The following is a 19760-nucleotide window of genomic DNA, read 5'->3' on the forward strand; positions in this document are numbered from 1 at the left end:
CTAGGTGGTCCTCTTCCAACTCCCTAAGAGACAACCAGTTTTTGATAGAAGAATGAGCTTTTCAAATGACACACTCTCCATCCACTTTTAATGTACCAGAGAAATGAATGTGCCTTCAACACATGTGTGAAAAATGTAGGACACAACATTGTGTTTCATATGAGTTAGGGAAGAGAGAAAAGAGCAAAGGTTTGTGTATAAAAACACTGGTGGTTGACTTAGACTAATTTAAAAAGTAGCTCTTGAATTTTATTGCCAAGTTCAAATAAACCCAGACAAAAAATATGGATACAGATGATGTCACACAACTCACCAAGTCCCACACATCCCTAAATAGTTCAATCTCATCTCTCTACTTCAGAAACTCAGTTATATCCAATAAGAATTTGAAGAATGAGCATCCATATTACAATCCATCTTTGGAAAACAGACTATTTGAAGGAAGAAAAATCCAAATTGAAACTGCGTGGTTTCCAGAGCAATTTATTCATTAAAATCTATTCAATATGCCATCAACAGTTCTCCTGTGTGTATTGTGCTGATAAATTGACACTGAGAGGATTTAACAAGTCATCATTTAATAAGTCTGAATTAATTTTCACCACATGGTATTGTACACGGTCATCTGTTGAAACAGATTTCTTTTTAACAGATCTTAGTTTAAAAAAGTCATAGATACTGTGAGTTCTGTATAAACTGGTGGATAGTAAGTTAGTTCCTTTGTTTTGACTTATAAGCCTCAACTTCATCGCAGAATAAAGAATGTAGGCCAAAGAATGCATAATCGGTCACTCGTATAGAACAGTATTGTTTCTATAATTTGAAGCTTTCTGAATGGACGGGTTCAGGCCTGATGTAACTGTAAAAAGATTACTTAATGAATAGACTATATGGAAATCGTACAAAATGTAATTAACTTTAATCATTAATAGCTTAAACAGCACTATGTTACTAACTGCTATTCAAACTCAAAAACCTGTTTTTGAATCCCCACAAAGGTGACAGGTGTACACAACCATGCCACCTTGTACTTACTTAGGGGAGTGTCAATATATATTTCAACAGAAACTTTGGCTTCAGGAAAAAAGTCACAAACATTTAAAATAATGGCTTTAATTGTCATTTTAAGTATACCGTAGGGGAAAGTGTGCTTTAATTAAATATACATACCAGTGATGCTGGCAAAGTTGAAAGTTACTCCTAATGTTGATAGCTATAAAAACTAGTTTGTACATTAAGACAATGAAAGAAAAAAAAAAGCAATCCCTTTGAAACAAAAAAGTTCACAGTGGTTTGTATCCAACAGTATGCATTTTATGACAATAACATGTACAGATTGAGCACCCTAGGGCTCTCTTTATAGCCTAAAGAAAATGACCATTTACATTAGCTGTACTGAATTAAAAAAAGATCAGCTGTACACTCACCCCTTAGACAGGGGACACTGTCCTGAGTGTACAGCTTTAACACCATTATTAATGTTGTTTGTAAAAGGAACAGGGAACTAAACAAAACATTTCCTTGGGAGTGGAGAATCTTTCATTTGCTGTTACAACCAGCAAATACCATTCATGAAGTCAAAAATGGAAGGGGGAGCCCCACAAACACTATTTGAGCAAGCTGACCAGTACACATTACAGTTTTAAAAATGAAGGTTATGTACTATATGTTACAAGTCCCAACTAGGCAGTATCAAAATGACATCTATTTCTTTGCTTGCTTTGTGATCATACCCCTTGGAGGTGTGACGGGTCTCGTGGCATTAGGCTTCTTTTTCTCTGCAGGCTTTAATATCTGCAAAGATTCAAAAAACGATGCATTTTAGGAAATACACTTAACCTCAAGTCTTACATTTCACTCAAATCTTTTGCTCAGAAAGTCTGTTTAAAATTGCCCCAACAACTTTGAAGGCTCCACTGGCATATTAATACAAACCAAGCTGACAAACATTTTGGTAATAAATACTCTTATAAACCACTATGATATACGATCTGGACAAACTGTTTCGCCTCTGGATAAAATGACAGTTTTTTGAAGTCACACCTTTAGGTGTTCCCTCTGACACAGGGGGTAAAGTTCTTTGGAACAGTGTTTCTCAAACCCCTAGGGGATCATGTCATAATCTCTAGGGGTTGCAAGACCTCCCTGATAATTAAAAGAAAAAAATCAAGAACACTTCTTTTAATTCAGTTAACTGATGACTTGACTTTAGTGGCTGTGTTTTTGTTTATGATTGGGTAAGCCTGAAGTCGTATAAGTTTAATCATAGTAACTGAGAAAAAAATTGCAGTAGACTTTGCGTGTAAATGATTCTTTTGTGCCAAGTGAAGGCCAAATGATGTCATGGTCAATCAACAGAGGTTTTTTAGAAACAGAGGCATGGTGGGAGAGCTGGGTAATCACACGGCACATCTGGCACGTGGAGTAAGTACTACCTTCATGCACAAGTGGTGATTTAATTTTAGCTGAACACGGTACTAACACTGTAGCTTTAGACTTAATGTATCATGATTTTAATGTATTCAAATAATATGAAAACAGTTAAATTCAATAATTGGGGCAAAAGTTCTATGATCATTTCATTCTTTTAAAAGGAATTCACTCATTACTAAACTAGAACAAACACCAGTTAAGGGAAAATAAAATTTTTCAGTCTACTCCAAATAAATGAATATAGGCAGAAACTAGCACTTTTTAAAAATCAATAAAATGCAGAAATAAACGGAAACAATGCTGAAAACATCCTCTACCTGAAAAGAACACATTAGTGTTTCGTCCACACTCATCATGGCACCTGCATTGTCAAACTCTCCACAATAATTGGGCGCAGAAAACAGAGTGACCAACTGCCTCTTTGCAAAAAATTCGTATCCATCTTCAACCACCTTGGAGAGAAAACGTTTTCAATGTGAACAGGTGCAAACTTTAGGTGAGTAAAACCACTCTTCAGTTTCCCATTGAGCCTGACATCCTATAGGTCACTTCCAGAGACATTTTGTATAAATAAGCAATACCTACCCACCAAAATCAACAAGGAGAATCTGTGCTCACACACATGCTCTTAAGTGTACATGTAAAATTCAAAATCAATACCTGATGGGCTCTACATATAAGATCCAAATCATGCTTATGGAGAAATTTTGCAACCACTTCTGCACCAAATGTGAAGGACACTCCTCTGTCATTTTCACCCCAGCCTAAGACATCTTTATCGGGGTCAGACCACAAAAGATCACAAAGAAGACCTTGATCTGGTACATCAGTTGGTCGCATAATTCGCCGAATCTGCTCCATAGATTGAAGATCTGGTGATAAACCTATTAAATGAGGGGGGAAAAAAAAACAAAATGGAAGAAAACACAATTTTAAAAGGGAAGTTAGCACTTTACTATTTCCCTTTCTCTACAGAGAGACTCAATGACTTACAAAAACTTCCATGAAATCTTTGGTTATCTTTTCTTACTTATTAGCTTTTGTTAAAAAGGGGAGGGGGGTGGGAAGCCCACTGGAACTTGTTACATGTACTAATTTGTGGGGCAGTGTGTGCCTGAACAGGACAAGGAAAGTTACTTCAACATTCAGAGCACCCTAATGACCACTTGTAGTGACTGGGAGTAGAAGATGCAGACACTTAGGTGAAGCTTTCTAGGAAACCTGCACTGGCCAAGGACTGTAATGTCAAATCAGCTCAGATGTAACTGGCTCTCAATCTGACTTTAAAAATCACATGTCCAACTCTACCAAAACCAGTATATAAGTACATAAGGAGGGCAAGGATAATAGTTTTATTAAAATATAGTTGAGTTGGCTTTTTGATGGTTGTCTAACTTCTGACACAGATGAAAAGATATCCTCTTTGCCGATACTATTTTAATTATATCATATGAAGTAAAACCACCAAGCAAAGTAAACTTTTAACATCTATGTCAGAGACATTTCTGAAAGGAAAGGATCAAAAACAGTCCAAGGGAAAGTATATTCACATTTTCAGTATCCTAGAGGATCTATGGTATAGCTCATTGTTTATTTTATATTCGAAAATACTTTGTACTCTATTTTCAAGGCTAACTGTTACAGAGCCTAGAATTCTCTGTAACAAATCAACTGCATACTTTGGACTTGTATCTGGATGATCCTGGATGTGCCAGAGCGGACTCCTGGTGTAACACAGCAGTACAGGAGAGTCACCTCACAGAGGAAGTCATCCGAATGTTAATTCATCAATGTCAAAGTGTACACTCTTTAGAAGAATCCAAATCTATGTGGAATTAAAATCAGCCCACATACCTCCATGACAGCAGAATATTTTCTCATCCACGATGGCTGCTATCGGTAAACAGTTAAAGCAGTCTGTGAAAGTTTTCCATAGTTTAATGTTATATCTTCTTTTACCTGGAAAAATTTGGGGATGGTTAAAAAAGAGACTGGTGTTCTGCAGGTACATACTCTCAGGATAAGTCCTCCAAGGCAATATTCAAAAACTATGCTTTTATTAAAAACGAGAGAATTAGATATATGTCATATTTAAGGGATGTGTGATTTATAAGCAACAACTTATAGTTTCATATGCACTATTTTAAAATTCCATGCAAGGTCTGAAAACAGAATTCCAGATATACTGATTAAGGATTATCATTAAGCCTCAACAATTATTTGATAGCACCAACTCTGTTTGCAACATAGTCTTTTCTGTCCACTCTCAAACCATAGGTGGGTTCCTATTTCCAAAGGCAACCTAGAACAACTCACAACTCACTCTGTCGGCTTCTTCATCAAAAATTAAGATTCTTCCTCCTGTTGCCTAAGCATCTTATTAACTTAGTCCCGGGCTGCTGCTTTCTTTCCTCTGTACATTTCCCCCCTAAGGCCACCTCAGACCGCCAGGAGCATCTGGCTCCAGAAAGATTCCTGGATAACTGCCAAGGTCTCTTCAAGCTTCCAAATCCTCAAGATTCTGAGCCAGAACCCCTAATGCAGTTTCCTATTACTACAGACCAGACAGCTCTGGCATCAGAAAAGTGTAACACATATTCACATTTTATCCAACAACAGATACCTCAGCTTTTCCAGGACTACAGTCATAACACGGGCAGGGGGAATGGAGGAAATGGTAGCTCAGAGTGCTTGCTACACTTAGGAAATAAGTCTATCACGTTCAGCAGTGGTTTTAAAATTCCTTCATAATCCATTGTATATTCTTGCCTCCTTTGTCAAAGATAAGGTGTCCATATGTGCGTGGATTTATCTCTGGGCTTTCTATTTTATTCCATTGAAACTCCAGAAAAATAAACGACCCAATCAAAAAATGGGCCAAAGAACTAAATAGACATTTCTCCAAAGAAGACATACAGATGGCTAACAAACACATGAAAAGATGCTCAACATCACTCATTATCAGAGAAATGCACATCAAAACCACTATGAGGTACCATTTCACACCAGTCAGAATGGCTGCGATCCAAAAGTCTACAAATAATAAATGCTGGAGAGGGTGTGGAGAAAAGGGAACCCTCTTACACTGTTGGTGGGAATGCAAACTAGTACAGCCACTATGGAGAACAGTGTGGAGATTCCTTAAAAAACTGGAAACAGAACTGCCTTATGATCCAGCAATCATACTGCTGGGCATACACACTGAGGAAACCAGAAGGGAAAGAGACACGTGTACCCCAATGTTCATCGCAGCACTGTTTATAATAGCCAGGACATGGAAGCAACCTAGATGTCCATCAGCAGATGAATGGATAAGAAAGCTGTGGTACATATACACAATGGAGTATTACTCAGCCATTAAAAAGAATACATTTGAATCAGTTCTAATGAGGTGGATGAAACTGGAGCCTATTATACAGAGTGAAGTAAGCCAGAAGGAAAAACATCAATACAGTATACTGACGCATATATATGGAATTTAGAAAGATGGTAACAATAACCCGGTGTACGAGACAGCAGAAGAGACACTGATGTATAGAACAGTCTTATGGACTCTGTGGGAGAGGGAGAGGGTGGGAAGATTTGGGAGAATGACATTGAAACATGTAAAATATCATGTAAGAAACGAGTTGCCAGTCCAGGTTCGATGCACGATACTGGATGCTTGGGGCTAGTGCACTGGGACGACCCAGAGGGATGGTATGGGGAGGGAGGAGGGAGGAGGGTTCAGGATGGGGAACACATGTATACCTGTGGCAGATTCATTTTGATATTTGGCAAAACTAATACAATTATGTAAAGTTTAAAAATAAAATAAAATTAAAAAAAAATAAAATTCCTTCATAGAAATCTACATTTGAATAAAAAATTTCAATACAGTACAATTTTAACAAAATTATCAATGTTTTCTTAAGTTGGAAAACCATCCACTGAAAGCCACCTATGTCAGGATACTTTCAGGCCCACAGACGGGGTGGCAAACTATACCTCCCTGATGGGAGAGGGGAAAGTTGGAGTACAAGGTCATTCATTACACGAGTCTTGAAGACAAAGAGTCAAAATTGATACTATTCAATGCCAACCTTCTAAATCATTAAGGCTTCTAATAAAAAAGAAACCAAAAATGATGTAGCTAACACACTAGGAAGTATATCACAACAAAGAGATTGTGTGAATTTGAACTTTATCAAATAAAACATCAAAATATTGGCTAACCACTATATAAAAAGGAAAATGCTCTAAATAGTAGTACCTGTAACAAATTCCTAAAACACAATGTTACAAAATTCTCTGCCTCTCATTTCATTACCTAAATAGTGACTGCCTTGCTAGTCCCTCTCTGGTAAGACTCACTGTCAATATCAAATATCCTTTTCACCCACCTCATTCTTTTTTTAATTTTACTGAAGTATAGTCCATTTTCTCCCACCTTATCTTATGTAGTCCAAGCTGGGTCTTGGACTACATACATACATACAGTCAAGGGAGAGGCTGTGAGTACGAGGACCAAGTTTATGAAGGGAACCTTTCTAGCAATGTACTTCCAACAAATAAACTAGATGAACACATCTAAGTGAAACCGAGATGGAGTAACACACCTTGAGAGACTATAGGTTATGATTATAGTCTAGGGTACGACCACAGAGACAAAACCAGACTTGTTATAATTACACTGGCAAGTGCTAGTAATTCAAACTCCTTAACCACTCCCACTCACAGAAATGATAAATACAAAAGGAAGATGGAGATAAGGATTAAAAAAAAAATTTTTTTAATTTATAGTTACTTAAACAGCAGCATCAATAAAAACTCTACTGAAACTGATTATTTTCAAGGCTTTAGGAATCTTGTTCCTGTCAATTATCAATTCAAAGTGTACCTTCAAAATGGGTCAAACAATGTATAAATTATTCAAATACTTTTAATTAGCGTCCCCTTGCTGCCCTGTTTTCTCCTTTCAGCACACAATTTCAGATAGTGAGTACTGTTTTTCTTGGGTTTGGATGTGCCAAAGGAAAAAGAACTACATTACAAATTACAAAAGTTATTTGTATATTCCAAGTTTCCATTTATATGCAACGTCTAGAAAAGGCAAACCTATAGAGACAGAAAGTAGCGTAGTGCTTACACAGGACTGTGTGATGGTTGTGTAATTCTATGAATTTAATTCACTGAACTGTACACTTAAAATGGATGAAATTTTATCTCAATAAAGTTATCAAAAACAAAGCTATCTATTTGGACAGGTTCTCAGAGTTGTACTAAAAATTAAAGTATCTGCAACTATTCACAACAATTACCTTAAAAGAAGTCACCACTGTTATCACTATTTCCTAATCTAATCATCACATCATACAAGAATCCAGGGCATTATCATACTGTAACAAATGTTAAGTTTTTTACCCCAAGAAAGCAGCCAGGACAAAAACTAGTTAACAAAATAGTAAGCATGAAGAATGACAACACTACATCTAAACTCTCACAAATCCTAACAGAAACATGTTCAGTTTACGACCATATATCTCAATATAAGTAAATCTTACTGTAGAAAGTACTTACATTCATCATAAAATCCATAAATTCTATTGATGCTGGCACATTCGTGGTTTCCTCTGAGAAGAAAAAAATTCTCGGGATATTTGATTTTGTAAGCCAACAAGAGGCAGATAGTCTCCAGTGATTGTTTTCCCCTGTCCACATAGTCCCCAAGAAACAGGTAATTGCTTTCTGGCGGGAAACCACCGTACTCAAAAAGTCGAAGCAAATCATAGTATTGCCCATGGATATCACCTAGAAGCAAGAATTTTATTACACAGTGTCTTCATTCGTATAGTTCAAACCACCCACATAACTAATTTACACTGTTGTGTAGTATTTATTTAGTCCAACAGAGCTTAGTGAAAATTTTAAGTGTATATCAGAATCACACACAAAACTCAAGAAATTAATAATTTATTTTGCAGAACGGATTATTAATGGTTAGGCAGGCCTTCCTGCCAAGGAAGACCGTTTCCCTTTCAGGCTGGCTGATCAATATCAAATGTCCAACAGCTCAGTCTCTAGGGACCGTGCCAGCAGAAGCGATGCACTCTTAACAAGCCCTGACCCCATGTGACAAAGGCACACACACACACACACTACACCCACCAATACATCTGGCTTTCAATCTCCCTGCTAGATACTGCCAAAGAGTATTTGCTTTAAGCTTATATATAGGTTCAGGCCTTTTCTTAGCTCTCCACTCTGTTTCCGTTCCTTTCTTCTGCAATGTTTGTATTTCTTTAGCAAAATAATTTTAAGAAAATCTGAAGCACATCTAAGTAAACTCGGTCCATTAGAGGTATTTATTCTAAAGCTACAATACATAATGTAGTTCTAGGTTATTCATAAATAGTACATGATTCTACTGGCTAACATAATATCGTCTATATACCATCTATATATATCCTTGACTCAGTCAATTAATCACATAACCAAAGGAAACTGTGCACCAAAACTTACCACATATCTTGAGTGGTGCTTCAAGTTCTAGCAGGATAGGCTGACTGAGAAAGATCTCTCGGGACTTTAAGCACAGTCCTCTGATTTCATTCTCCTGTAGCTGGACATTCTTACCAGGCTTGGACCCTCTCACTGTAGGGGGAGAAAAACCCCAATTTAGTCAAGTGAAGTCAAAGTAAGATTTCATATAAAAATTAAACATATATGAAAAGGCACAAGCTTTAAATAAAGAGGAGACAAGAACATGGTTTAACTACTTTCTGACTAGGCTTTATTTTCAGGACACATAAAAATAACAATTGGCCTTGTTCACCTACAGCCCACTCACCAGATCAGCTCTTTTTGCCTCCCGTTATCTTCTCTTCTCCAGCCTTATAAATGAATTAGTATTTGTAGAGCAGGAGGTCTTAGAGACTGTCATGTTACTGAGTCAGTTCTAACAATTCCTTGTTTTAAAATATGAGATTGGAAATGCTCAGGATCTCTCCCTCCCAATCAGTGTTTTTCAGAGGACCAAAGGTCTCTCTCCATGGTCCAAGATCTTATGAAAAAAATTTACTGTGCTGTTTTTCATTAAAACACCATGTATGCGTGTTGTGGGTATTTTGCTATGCAACTTTCTAGGCCTGAATTTGTGAATACACTCATGTCTATACATGGCAAAGGATGTCAGCGTATGCTGTGAGAAAGGTTTCCTAGTAACTGGAACAGGTAAAACTTGAGAAAAAGGAGGAAGAGATCATGGCACAGCATGCATCACATCAGAAGACTCGAGTTCTACTCACTATCAAAGTGAAGCATAAGATATCCTCTGGCCTTATAATAATTCATTTATCAGCAGGTAGGTAGCAGTAAGAAATGAAATTGTTTTGACTCTAGTTGCAACAGATTAGACAGTTATTAAATATATAACAAACAGCACTGCACTGCCTGTAGTTTAGTCGTCAAGTTGTGCCCAACCCTTTTGCGAGCCCAGGGACTGCAGCCTGCCAGGCTCCTTCCTCTGTCCACGGATTTTCCAGGCAAGAATACTTGAGTGGGTTGCCGTTTCCTTTTCCAGGGTAATAAATAACAAGTAGCACTGCATTACTAAACTTACCTTAATCTTACAGTTATGAAGTGGCTGCTGTTGCTGTTCAGTCTCTAAGTCGTGTCTGACTCTTAGCAACCCCGTGGACTGCAGCAGCCCACAAGACTCCTCTATCCATGGGATTCTCCAGGCAAGAATACTGGAGTGGGTTGCCATGCCCTTCTCCAGGGGATCTTCCCAACCCAGGCATCAAACCTGTGTCTCCTGTATCGCAGGTAGATTCTTTACCATCTGAGTCACCAGGGAGGCACCAGGGAAGCCCCTTATGAAGTGCCAGGGTCTGGTTAAATATGGGGACTGATTACCATCAGACTGCAATCAAAATCTTAACACTTGTTTTGTACAAGGAATTCATGAAAGGAGGCATTCTCTGAACTAGAACTGAGGCAAAAACACAGAACCAGACTAAGTACAGAGCTAAGCCTACATCTTTCTACCATTAAACCCAATATAAAGTCATAAGCAGATTAAATCAATGTTAATTTAAACTTTATCAGTTTTGAAGGCTTTATATTCAAATTCAAAATCATCTAGCCTAATGCTAAACAAGAGCAATATGTTTAACTGGTTTTTATCTAGCTTTGTTCTGTAAATATCTAAGTAACATTACAGAGTAATAAAAATTTCAAGTTAAAAAAACCCTGGTATCTGCGGAGAATTTTTTTTTTTCTATTAAAGAGGGCTGTGCCTAAATTTGAAAAATACTCTTAGGGGAAGCCCTACTTCAGCCTGAATAGCCACTGAAATGAAATTCTCTGAGGAAACAAGCTGAGCAGAAATGGAAGGGTGTTATTTTTTTCAATGGAAGACAATACGTAAGAAAGGATGACAAGGGAAAAGAGTCAAACTCTTAGGGGGTACAGCAAAAAGAAAACGTTGAGTGCATTGGACTGGCAACTAGAAGCCAGGTTTCTGTATTGGTTTTATAGTCTTAAGCAAATCACCTCTTTGGACTCCAAAACATGTAACTGAACTAAGAGACCACCAGTCTCATGCTGATCAAATATTAAGAAACAAGAATCAACTCAAGGGAAAGCACAGTAAGAATAATTTTTGAGGGACTACACTAACAGACACATACACAATACCACAGCAACTGAGTTGTTTGTGAAACAAAACCAACTTTTTTCCTGAACCAAAGTCATTTTTTCTTTCTAGACACACACATAAGGAGAGAACTCAAGAAACCCTCCCAGTGAAAAGACAGTGGGATCATTGCTTTACTGGCCAGAAAACCCCAGTCATCAGTGATTTTACCACAAGTCAGCCAGAAGGTTGGGCATACTGCCCAACAGGAAACTTTATTTTTGGCTAGGTGACTCCTAAACGCTTCTGGTTTCAAAGGGAATCTTTTTCAGCAGAGGCCCACACTTGTAAGGGGACAGCCCACTCTAAGTCTTTTAGAAGACTTATACCTATAGGGAACACAAGCCATACTTTTAATATGAATGCTATCAGATTAAATCAATGCTGCTAATACACATTTTACTGGTTTGGAGACTTCCCACTACATCCTTTAGACACAGTTCATGATAATTGTAGTTTTCTTAATACGACTGTCCCCGAAGGATCAGAGCACAGAGATTAGTAAAGAACAATACTAACAATTTTTTAAAATTTACTTTTAATTGGCTAACTGCCTTACAATGTTGTGCTAGTTTCTGCTGTATAATACCTTGACTCAGCAACAGGTATACACTTATCTCCTTCCACCCTCCCATCTTCATCCTACCCCTCTAGGTCATCATACAGTACCTGGCAGAGCTCCATGCAACACTAACAATTTAAAAAGTGTTCCTGATGTGGACTGAGGATTAAATACAGTTTTTCCAGAACAAATCAAGATTCAGTTTATGTCTGAACAGTGCTCATTAAAAACACAGTCACAAAGCTTCTTAAATTCCCAACAATTAGCTCAATAAATAAAACTATATAAACAGAAACTCCATCAAAACCATCTACCAACTGGCAAATACCTGCTCATCTTTCGAGACTGCTTAGATATCACCTCACGCTGGAAAACCCCTTAGCCATCTTCTCCCCCCTTAACAAGCCGGCTTTATGCTTTCTGAAATGCTCTCCCAACACGGCCCAGCACACACTCTGTATTATAACTGCCAGTTCACTTCCATCTATTCATCCTGGTAGAATGTAACCTCAGGACCACACCACTAGCCCTGCAGTGTACATGCCCATAGCCAGTATGTGGTAGGTACTCAAAATTTGTTGCATGAATGAAGTCTGAATAAAATCTGTTCATTTGTGGCATTACAATTAGCATGCACCCCAGACTATACACTGATTAGCCAAAAACAAGAACAAAAACCGTGTCTGTGTTTTCAAATGACAAAGCAATAGCATCATTCTTATAGGCTTTACTAGAGTATTTTTCTAGTTTTGAAAATTTAGGATTACTCTTAAAGTTTTATCTAACAGAAAATGAAGATTTCAAAATGGGTTTTGGCAGTCTGAGTGAACACAGCAGGCATTTCTTAGAGATGGCCTATTAGCTGACAGCATAAGAAGTCTACTTCACTATTTTCAGTGTCCATCATGGAGAATCATGTACTAGCTGTAGCTAACACCTAGGGAGCACTTCCCACGTGCTGGGTACTGCTGCACTAAGAGGCTTTATTCACAGAGCCATTCAGTACAGCAATCCCACAAGTCAGGTGCTGTCACTTCTCTGTGTTACAGGCTGAAGAGGCTCAGTGACTTGGTCTAAGGTCATAGAGCCTGCAAGGAGCACACCCTGACTCTAGCTCTGAAGTGGTGCTTCCATCAGATCACTCTCCCATTTAAGAATTTGTTCTTCATCTTGAAAATATGTTTAAAATATATGGCATTAAGTTAGAAACTTAGTAAGAAAACAAATGAAAGCAAGTAAACAGCACACAACTGTTTTTGCCATTTTATAAGTTCATAAGCAATAACAAAGAAGAAAAAGTTAAAAAAAAAAAAAAAAAAAAAAGGAAAGAATTTGTTTTCATTCTACTTCTAAACCAAAAGAGATTTTATAGGACAAACTACTAAACCTCTATACAGTCATTGGTGCTTAAGAAAAATTTGATGAGTATAAAAAATCATAGGCATCCTTACAAACAGGAAGCATTAAAAATTAAACGATGCAATCTACTTGTTAAGACTATCAACATTCATTTTTACTATGCTTCACACAAATATTCAACAAAATAGCTGCTGGGCACTTACTACCTGCCAGAACCAGTGATAGATGCTGGGCATCCTCTTCTGGCAACAGGAGAGACAAGAACTGTGTCCCTTTTCTTGGGAGGTTTACATTCTAGTACAGGATTTAGAAGATAAGACAAACTAGGTAACTGCAGATTATTATACATTCTGTACCGAGAACTCCCCCTCTATAAAAGTTGAAAACTAAAAGTTTATCTTAGGGACATCTTCAACACCATTAAAAAGACAAAGGCTTGCATATCTATTTTATCACTATTAGCTACAAAGAAAAAATGCGAACAGTACAGTGCTGCTCAATAAACATCAGTCACTATGTATTTCAGGGCTGCCCAGGTGGCTCAGTGGTAAAGAATACACCTGCCAAGCAGGAGACACAGGAGACTTGGGTTCGATCCCTGGATTGGGAAGATCCCCTGGAGAAGGAAATGGCAACCCATTCCAGTATCCTTGCCTGGTAAATCCCATGGACTGAGGAGCCTGGCAGTCCAGTCCATGGGGTCACAACAGTCAGCTAGGACTCAGTGACCAAGCAGCAGCAGCACTGCCTACTTGAACCTCACTGTGCTGTGCATGACGAGAGAGATGTAAACAAGAGCGACCCAAGCTGGAAGTTCATGGGTTGTCTCCTAATGGTATCTTCCTAAGTAGTAGTTCAAACTGCATGTATGAAGTTATTTCAACAATTGCCAATGAAATACAAAATATTCCAAAATGAAATTCCAAGAGAATTTCATTTTCCAGGCAGAATGTGTCTACCAAGTCCAGGTGCTAGGTACTGTATAGAAATAAAATCAGCAGGCAGAGCGGACATATACAGATTAGTGACTGATCCATTACAATGGTCAACTTAGGTCTTAGGCACGTGACTTCTCTCTCTTTTTTTTTTTGCAGCACTTTGAGGCCTGCAGGATCTTAGTTCCCTGACCAGAGATTGCCCTCGACAGAGACAGCTTGGAGTCCTAACCAGTGGATGGCCAGGGCATTTCCAAATGTGCAACTTTTGAGTAAAAGCTTTTATCTGGCTAAAATGGCAGATTCAGAAAACTGCATTAGGGCTGTTACGAGCAAAGACTGTTCTGTTCTAACTTATATCTTCATTTATTTATCTGGCAAATCACTCACATGAGCACATGATAAAAACTCCCATGCAATTTTATAGTAAACAAACTGATAAAAACTTGTAATAACTTAAGACTACTTTGGGATTACTTATGAAATAAGACTACTTTGGGGTTACTTACGAGGGATAAGCATGTATTCTTCTTGCCCCTTAATTGTTGAAAGAAGGTCATAGAAAAGGAATAGCATACCCACTAAAAAGCCTTAGCTCAATTATAATCAAGTTTTAAAACCTAAAATTGGCACAACCAGTATAAAAATGTCAACAGAGACTTTGCTAATAAGATAATCCTATTAAAAAGGTGGTAATCTTAACAATATGCCACATCATATTTATTTTAGTGACAATAACCTCACAACATTTGACAAATTTAGGAAAATAAAACCTCAAACCAAAACAAACAAAAAACACTGAGTTTCTATAATATCAAAACTTTCTCACAAACAACTGAGGTCTTTTCTACAAAAGCTGTAAGCCACAAAAAAGTTAATCAAGAACCATTCAGTTTCAGTGCAAAGTCACCAGCAGGAAGACATCCACTTTTCAGCCATTTTAATTTCTAAGCTGCCCTTTCCCCACCTCGACTTTGCTAACTGCTGGTGTGATACTTTGGGCATTTAAAGGTGACATCAATTTTCTCAAGGCATATATAGAATCAGGATGTAGCTGCAAAACACTGTCTACTGCTCTCAATGAAGAACCTTGAGTTTTCTACACCTAGAGTGAAGACAATTCATTGAAAAATCTTTAACTCTCTACAGTCTTATCACCTACGCTTGATTAGACTTGACATCTGACCCTACATTTGTGCTGAGTGGCATTTTTGTAAGCCTTAATATTGGTAACAGACAATCTTCTCTAGATAAGGGATGCCAGTAAGCTGCAGGGGGGGGGCGATGAAATTGGAGATTTCAGGTAAAACATCAAGACCATTAAGTAAATCATCTATTCTTACATGCTTTGCATACAGTGGTCTGATCCTAAAACAAAAAATTTGCCCCAGAATTCTGTACATTGTTCTTGAATTAAACAACAAACAAAAATGTACAGAATTCTGTACATTGTTCTTTCCAGTTTCCTCATTTACACAGCGATTCGTATCAGGATATTATCTCCTTCACATTCCAGTTTTCAAGGTCCACTAACACCCTTCAGAGTAAATTGAGTGAAATGACCAAGTCTGTATATCCTCTCCCTGCTTCAAGATCAGTAACCCTCACCTTCTCAGGCAGACTGAATGGCAATGGCACATGACTGCAGCTTCACAGATACAGAACAATCTCACCAACCTCTACGGCGGATGTGCTATTAACGCATGGTGCAGCCTGGCATCCATTCCCCCAGCTTGGAGGAGGAAAGCCTGCCTGCTCCCGCAGCTTACATTCCCTCAACCACCACAGAATGACACACCCCATCCTGTTAGATTTCACTGCTTCCTCCTGCTACTGTCAGGCGAGGGGGCACTGTGGGCACAGAGTAACCCTTCCCCAGCTGCAATTTAGGATTGGTGCAAGCTGCAGATCATAGCTCTAAGACCTTTCTCTTCTTACTTGTAGGAGAGAATGCAGCATACAATTGACATGTGGGAGGGGAGGGGAGGTCCTCATAATACAGGCTTCTTGGAAGTTAAGGGTACTAGTAACATACAACTTTATGATTACTGTCTTAATCAACAAAATGCCCTATGATCATTAATCCCAAGAAAAGCGTCTAATTGTTAAAATGATCTGATGTGTAAACTCATTAAGAAAGATTATTTTTGTTTTCCTTGGTCAGCATATATTAAGAATTTTTTTCTTGTGCCATTATGTTTGTCCTTTATTATCTTCAGGACCAGGGACCACTGTCTTTTTTAAACATTACAATACGAACATGTTTCATTTCACATCAAAAAACTAAACACAGGGACTATTTTTACAAATTAGAGGATTAAATTCGTAGGGCCAGGACAGAAGTCACATTTAAATCACTAATGCAAATCAAGCAATTGTGCAGAGCCTGACACAGTCCTGCAGTTTGACAACCACCATCTTCAGAGGTGAGATGCTTCTCTCAAAGCAGGATGCGAAATTACAACTGTCTGCTTTGCAAGAAAATTACTAGCCATCAATCATTCTCTGTAGGAGATCAGTTACAAAACTAACCTCACTCTAATCTCACTTTTCTCCAACACAGTAGGACTATCAGACAAATCAGCAGCTGATTTATTCTCTAAATCCAAAGTTTTACCGTGCATTTAAGCAAGTGAACATGAATAACACACAAGAGTGACAATCCCAAGGTTTTATCACCTGCAAGGCAGACCTTCCCAGGTGGGTGGCAGAATGTTGCCTCCTTAAAGAAAATCTAAAAGTTTAGAGTAGAAAATAACTGCAAAGCTGTAGTGACTACAACTTAAAGCAAGGTGTTTTGTTAGCTAAGACTTCACCTTTGAATGGTCTTTTTAGTACTATCACTGAGCTACTTCTCAACTAGCTGTATAGCTCCACTTTAAAAGAGACAATTCTGAACATGTAAAAAATTTCTAAAAAAGGTCATAAAACTCACATTCCCTCCATCTTCAGATATACTTAAATCTTAATGAAAATTTTTAGAGGAAAAACTTTGTGAGGCATTAAAAAAAAAAAAAAAAATCACAACTTATCAACATCTTCTACCCTGGAAAGATATACATATATATCTTCAATAGATCATTTCCAATAGTTTCTCTGACAATCTAACATTGATGAGAAAAAAAAACAACAACATTAAGAATGTTGAGCAGCTAGTTTATTCCCGAGGAATGAAAACGCACTGCTTTACTAATTTCAATGAAAAAAAAAGAAATGTTAAAAAAACCTGGTTTTCCAGCGCAACATAACATGTATAGAAACTATTAAGAAATGACTGATCTCACTGTAAATGATCCAGGTTAATCAACGCAAATTTCTTAGCACAATTTAAAAAATAAGATTAAAATTAATAAGATGTTATATGAATATAAAAGTTATGGGCAACCCCACAATTAAGACCTAACTAATCTTAAAATTCTGTTTCTAATCCACAGCTTCCATTTTTTCCAGCTTTCTCAAAGAAATAAAGCCACACATGTCCCTGCATAGACATGCAGAATTTACAATTTTTGAATGAGAAAAATTTAAGTTCTTTTCTTATAGCAAATTGTTTTAATCTGTTTCTGACCCACTGCTGTCTCACATAAACCAAAGAACTATATTAACAAATATTAAAACTGTGATTCTTCTAATAAATGCCAGATACTGAATGAAAAACAAGGTTTTCACCCACAAATGGCAGTGACATTTCAGGGGCTCATTTAATGAGTTTTTCTTTTGAGACACTATAAAAGGAAAAAATCTGCACACAGATTAAGATGAAGTTTCATTCTCATGACTTAAAAGATCTGCGAATTCTAACACCAGAGCTATCCAACTGTTTACGCTAGACTCCATCTCTGAGCATTTACAGTTCAACAATATTTTAGAATATAAAAGCAAAAATGCAGTTAAAACTCAGCCAAATCTACATTATCCAACACTCAAGAAAAGGATCTGAATTATTTCAAAGTTCGGAATTAGATGTTATTATTAATAGATGTGCTCTAGAATTCGGGGGTAGTGGGTGATTTTATTTCAGCGTCTCTCCTTAAAATCCGAACTTCATCCCTCTCCCACATCAATAGAAATCAATCGCCGGACACCTCAGGAGTTTTAGGTCAGTCAAAATTAAAGATTTATTTTAACCTTTGCTCAACCACTGGACACCTCCTTCCTTCACACACAGGGTGACTTGAATGACGTTGAGTTCCTGGCTGCCTGGGTTTGAAACTTGACTATCACTAACTGGTTAAGTGACTACACTTTTCTGGGTCTTAGTCAGGAAAAAAAGGGCATCTACCTCGTGTATTACATGAAATCTATGTAAAGAGCTCCAAAAAATGCCTTACACACAGTAAGCGCTTTAGAAGCGATGGCTAATATGATTTATGCGATGCATGCAAAGTATTGGAGACAATTCATTAGAAAAGACCCTGATGCTGGGAAAGATTGAAAGCAGGAGAAGCGGACGACAGAGAACAAGACGGTTGGATGGCATTACCGACTCAATGGACATGAGTTTAAGCAAGCTCCGGGAGATGGTGAAGGACAGGGAAGCCTGGCATGCTCAAGTCCATAGGATCGGAAAGTCGGATGCGACTAAAAGACAGCAAAATGCAGTGAACGCAAAGCGCTTAACAGAGCTTGGCACACTGCAAAGATCCTAACGAAACTGTGATCACTGCCGTTTCACGATTCAGAGGCACGTTCAGAAAAGAGCGCGGAGACTTCCCCGGGATAAAGACAACTTAAAAAGCACATCTGGGAGGGCAGGAGAATATGGGTTCCAACATCTCCCTGAGAATGAACGTTCGTTACCAAGTAACAAGTAACGGGGCCCTCGACCCCAAGCCTCACAAAAAAATAAAAATAAGCAGGCTAGGAAAGAAGCCCTCAAGCTTGGTGAAATCCATATCCGCATCATATTGCTTTCCAAAATATTGAGAACCACGAAGTTCGGAACGAGCAGTCCAGTAGGTTGGACTGGGGCCCCCAATATTCTCCAAAGATTGGTCCGGAGTGCCGGGCGCCGGGGGTACGTACCGGAAACGTGGGGGTGGGGAGCGGAGTTTTCAAATTTTACGGCCAGGAGAAAGGCTGCACCCTCTAGCAATGAATGAGCGGAGGCAAGAGGGTCCGCAGGTTGGGCCAAGTGCGGAACCCCGGGCAACCTCCATCCCGCGGCAGTCCCCGGCCCGCGGGCGAATTCGCGGGGCTCACTCGTCTCGGCGAAGCAAGCCCAACAGGCCTCCCAAATCCCCCTCCCCCGCGAGTCTCCGGAGCCGCCCGCCGCCCCCTTCACCTTCCAGCAGCCGTTGGATGATGCTGTCGATGTTGAGTTTATCTATATCCGCCATCGCCTTCCCACCGCCGACCTTCCCGCAGCGGCGCCGCCGCCGGCTCGCGCCCGGGATTCACACCTCCTGTCCCACGCCACGAGCACAGAGATGGTGGTGGCGGCGGTGGCAGAAGCCGCGGTGGGTTCCCCCCAACCGCCCCGCTCCCTGCTTCCTCCTTCTCTCCCCACTGGAACCACGAGAAGAACAAAATGGCCGCCGACTCCTTAGCCAGCCTCGGGCGGCGCACGAATGCGCGCGGGGGAGTGCAGCGGCCCGGCCGGGACTTCTTTGTGGGCCATAGGGCACCCGGGAGGGGGCGGGGCCAGGGAGAGGGAAGGAGGCGGGGCCAGAACGCGGGAATGGGGAGGAGACCGTTGAGGCTAAATGCGATCGCGCGCGGAATCCTTCCGCCAAACGGGCCGAGCAAATAGGCCCCCTGGCGGGAGCGTGAGTTGCAAAGTTGAACGCGGGAG

The 19760-nt window shown here is 39.1% G+C and overlaps 1 protein-coding gene across 1 annotated transcript; it reads right to left on the bottom strand.

Moving 5' to 3' along the window:
* Nucleotides 1-467: 467 nt before the first annotated feature.
* On the bottom strand, nt 468-19530 carry PPP1CC (protein phosphatase 1 catalytic subunit gamma). Its single transcript, XM_061384779.1, has 8 exons — nt 19251-19530; nt 8935-9066; nt 7993-8223; nt 4288-4392; nt 3094-3317; nt 2751-2885; nt 1734-1794; nt 468-859 (listed from the first exon to the last, which is right to left on the bottom strand). Exons 1-8 carry the CDS (start codon nt 19303-19305, stop codon nt 789-791), a joined length of 1014 nt encoding a protein of 337 aa, XP_061240763.1. The 5' UTR covers nt 19306-19530; the 3' UTR covers nt 468-788.
* Between the last annotated feature and the right edge of the window lie 230 nt (nt 19531-19760).

This window comes from Bos javanicus, chromosome 17, assembly GCF_032452875.1.
Source record: "Bos javanicus breed banteng chromosome 17, ARS-OSU_banteng_1.0, whole genome shotgun sequence".
NCBI classification, from domain to species: domain Eukaryota; kingdom Metazoa; phylum Chordata; class Mammalia; order Artiodactyla; family Bovidae; genus Bos; species Bos javanicus.